General features: G+C 37.3%; 1 protein-coding gene across 1 annotated transcript; it reads right to left on the bottom strand.

The window, feature by feature from the left end:
- Positions 1-606: 606 nt before the first annotated feature.
- tmem254 (transmembrane protein 254) lies at positions 607-4,355 on the bottom strand. Its single transcript, XM_077582069.1, has 4 exons — positions 4,175-4,355; positions 2,542-2,645; positions 1,191-1,250; positions 607-1,094 (listed from the first exon to the last, which is right to left on the bottom strand). The coding sequence occupies exons 1-4, from the start codon at positions 4,259-4,261 to the stop codon at positions 977-979; spliced, it is 369 nt and encodes a 122-aa protein (XP_077438195.1). The 5' UTR covers positions 4,262-4,355; the 3' UTR covers positions 607-976.
- Between the last annotated feature and the right edge of the window lie 203 nt (positions 4,356-4,558).

Genomic DNA, 4,558 nt, shown 5'->3' with positions numbered 1-4,558 from the left:
TGGTGTTGTCTTGCCGCCTACACAAACTAGCACGGAGTTTATAACCTTGAAACCTTGCACACACAAAAAGGGTTCAAATGTAAAGGCTAAACTTGGCTCATTCCTTCACCTCAACAGTTTCTTGCCTTGGAACCAAGATTCCACACGTCGGCAACAAAACACGACTTTTCCATTGTTAGGGTTTTGGCGCCACCTTGTGGCATTTCAGCGTACTTCAGGAAGAACACTTATATACAGAAAGTGCTTCTCCGAACGTTAAAATGACTGATTTGCGAGTTTTACCAATGTGGTGGGCCGATATTGGAGTACTGTACACGTCTTGTGTTCTGTTAGCAGGAGCATCCATGCTAGCAGTTGTGTGTAGTTCTTTTGCAAACTTTGAAGAATTTTAGGTAAAAATACAATACAAAATACAACTCACCAGCTTACAAACAAAACAAAAACACATCAGAACCAGTGCTATTTGTTTGAATAATGTTCAGAATAAACACATTTGTATTTAGCAGCAGCTAGCAAAGAAGTCTGACCACAAAATAAACATTGAAGTTCCTGTGTGCTTTTGCTTAAAAACTTGCATATAAGAGGAAGAGTATTTGTAGACAGAAACAATTTGATGCCGTTTAGAGGAATTTTATTTCAATTGTTAGCATTAAGAACGCCAAGTGCAACATTTTTTAAGTAGAACACAGCAGCTGGAAAATTATCATTATCTCTGGAATGTAAACATCATGAATTCATGAAAATGTCTCGAGAAATTGCATCACATTTCCAGCTTCCTATTTATCTCCCAAAATACTTTTTCTGTATTAATGACTATTTGTTCAGAAGAAGAAAAAAGTAATCATCACAGTAATGCAGAATTCAAGTTAAAAAGATTCGGTGATCCATTTCACAGAAAGAACACTTCAAGAAGAAAAGGCACTAGTGTCACGTTCCTAGGTTACAAAATGTTCTCGGCTCGCTTTCTGACGACACATCAGTGCTTTTTGGGCCGCTGAGGCTTGTATCTGATGAGCAGGCCGAGAGAGGCGAAGCCAAACACGAAGCTCTGCAAGCACCACAAGTAGCTGGTGGGTGCGGTGATGCCTTTGTCGCTGAAGCAGGAAATACACACAACGTTAACAAGTTCATTTAACGTTGACACTTTTTACACAACAGCACCATCTAGTGGACAGTCTTCTCTTTCTTACCCACAGACTTTCAAGGTGACCAAGGCCTCAACAACATGGATCGCGCAGGTGGCCCACCATCTGCAAAAACATGTCGGATCAAATTCAGAAAAGCAGAATATACTTAATTTGTAAAAACATGAGCTATATTTTCTAATATTTAAGAGTTAATGTTTTATTTTGTGTCAATGAATATATATTTATACATTTATACACCGTTATATAATTTAAAAAATTCATTACAAAAAAATTTAAAACAATAAAATAAATAATAAAATAAAAAATTATAAAAAATAAATATTTATAATATAAATAAATAAAAGTAAATAATGATATATATGTATGTTTATGTTTCTACCTGTGTCCTAACTAAATAATGATGATGATGCGACTGAACAGCTGAAATTTATTTGGGGGCGATTAAGAAGCACTTTTAAAAGGTGGCGGGTGCGAGTCGACTCCGTTTGACACGAGTTTGAATGTGGATGGTAATTTCTGAACAAACGTGCCGCTGCAGGAAAGAGGGTGTGCACAATTGTGCAACTACATTATCTGAGTTGTCTTCTCCTTTGCATACTATAGGTAACAATGGTGGAACTGGAAATAGTTTAAAATGTATTTTTCTTTGTCTCGTTTTTTTTTTTTTTTTTTTTTAAATCACAATAAATTCAAACAGGGGTGTGTAGACTTTCAAATCTGTTTACAGATACACCATCATCTCACTGTATTTACACTATCCATTGACAAGGAGGTGTGGTGTGAAAAGCTGCATCAGGAGTCACGTGAGGACAATTTACCTGGCAAAAACTGCCATCTTGTAAATCATGTGATTGAGCCAACATGAAACTATAATCCCCCAACAAATCCATTGTTGTGATGATTGCCACACTCTGTGATCACGTGACAACATATTGTGCCCGTGGGCGCGGTCATAACGACCCGGCATCATTGATCAAACAGTATATGATTATGGAAGATTATCTTTTGAAACAGAAGAAGCGTCATACATTTACAATACCAACTAAAGGTATTATCACATATATTTAACCTTTGACCTTTTGCCACATTTCCAAAAAAATAAGTTCTGGAGTCAGTGAGCTGCACTGAGAGAAAAGGAGGTGAATAATTTTACTATTTACACACCCTACTTTTCTTTTAAATTGAAGATATGATATAAATTCTGTTCTAAAAAAAAATCAAATTGCCTATCTTTTAGGGTTGAAGTCTGAAATGTGCGGAAAGGTCAAAAGTTCAAGGGGGGCTAATACATTCGCAAGGTGTTTGCTCATTGACGATGCATCATCACGCGATGCTTATTTGCCTACACTAGAGAAATCTTTCCAATGGCGCCAAATGTGAGATTAGCTCTTACCCTTTGTACAAGCCGCTAGCATGGTTGTCCACCAGATATCGGCAGAAGGTACCAAACGGGCCCAGCAGATGGTATGGTATTAATTGAGGCGCAAACACAATGCACTGCAACAACAAAAAAAAAGTTAGTTGTTGTTTTTTCACTCAGCAAATGATAACATAAAATCATTCCTACGTGACTAACTGCCAAATTTGTGGACAGACACACTTGTCTGCTCAACATAAGTCATGTTCTTTTTTTAAGAACTGGAAAACCCACAGAACATATGACCACCATTTTTTTTTTCTTCAATCTAAAGGTTACGGCCAAGCACACTAGTCTTGTTTGTTGTGATTCGGTATGCGATGAAGAGCATGACGGCTTCCGATTGAATGGAGAACAAAGTTTCAACTTTGTTTGAGAGAAGCCACTGAAAATGGAATTTGATGCACTTTGGGAGGGAAATCAACTCATGACAGGCTGTAAACTACGCATTTAGTTATGCTGGAAATGACTAAAAGAGGTTGTTGAGATGCTAATATAACTAAAGAATCCTGGGAATTTTGAAATTTGAACTATCTACACCATTCTAAGAGACTATTTTTAAAGAGCATAATGATAAACGTGTTTTCAGATACACATTTGGACATGAAATGTTTGTAGCAAAATATAGCAATTACGTCAATTATTCACATTTTTAAAAACATGCTTTAATTTCCATACTTTATTCCAAAATGCCTGATTATTCGATTGACTACTTTCTGAGATCGGACACCTGTACTTTCTCCTCTATTTTGTCAAAATAGGCTTGTAACTGTTTTTAAACCTCCATGAATGACGACAAGATGTGAATGGGGCAGTGGACAATAGCAGCTGCAATTTAAATCCAGAACATTTGTGATTTACGACTCCTGTGCCCACAACTGTTATTTATCCACATCTCGTTTCTATTTAAACACTCATCTAAAATGTAATCTCTCTTTTTTTTCAGCTAAATGGCAGTGAAGATTTGCCAAGATCACCCCCCCCCCCCAAAAAAAAAAAAAAACAGTTGATTCAGTGCAAGCACATACTTCAACGCAACCAAAGTGCAACGTGGCAACAAGGGGACAAAAGTGTACCGCGCGGCATTGAGCGTTCGGATTAAAGACTCGCGTCATATTTTCAACGAGTACGCATAAGAGCCAACCGGTCAATATTTAAAATGTGTAAAGTTCTCAAACAAGTGTGTCCAAATGTAAACGAAAGGCTCCTGGCTGACTTGTAAACTGCAGTTCGTCAAGACGTGTTCACTTGCAGTTTGGACCTTGCGCAAAACTCAAAATCCCTTTTCTTTTGGACGCCACAGTGAATCCGATAAGATAAAGCAAGCTAACGACAAACAAACAATGACAATGGCCTCGGAAGCCACTTTTATGCAGACTTAAAACTGTCACAAAATAAGAAGCAGTAAATGGACATTCGAGAGAATATATACGAGAAACAAAAGCCTCTCCAATTTTAATAATGTAAGTGGCTTTAAATGGAGTAGTATGGTATCCTGGTTACAGTTAACGCAACACAAAAAGACGAAGTCGGCATGTAGTTCGCAAAAACAGCAAACACGTTTTCATACTCATTTCAAATTTGAATACATTTTACTAGTTTTACTTACAGCAAAATACCCCAACCCAAATATAATGGAGACGATCCAAAAGAGGCTGGTTCTTTTAAAATAATCACGTCCATCACTTTTAGCCATTTCTGCTGCTGCTGTTGATTCCTGGTCCAGCCGTCAAATGTGTCCGTGTTTACCGTCTGTCCACGACACTGAAACTTCTGGCTGGATGCATTTATTTGGACACGCTTATAATTACTATGCATACGCATACCGTGGAATATACGATTAGAACTGTAACATCGATTCATTTAACTGCTTACTTAAAAGTATTTTGTTTTCTTATTGCATAATATTAGTTTTATCGAGCAGGAAGTTGTATAAAAGTCATCCACTATAATAGTGCCCGCTCGTGGTTGTGAAAATATCACATGCACTGAT

This window comes from Vanacampus margaritifer, chromosome 12 (assembly GCF_051991255.1).
Source record: "Vanacampus margaritifer isolate UIUO_Vmar chromosome 12, RoL_Vmar_1.0, whole genome shotgun sequence".
Classification (NCBI taxonomy): domain Eukaryota; kingdom Metazoa; phylum Chordata; class Actinopteri; order Syngnathiformes; family Syngnathidae; genus Vanacampus; species Vanacampus margaritifer.
This window is presented reverse-complemented; position numbering and strand designations above follow the sequence as displayed.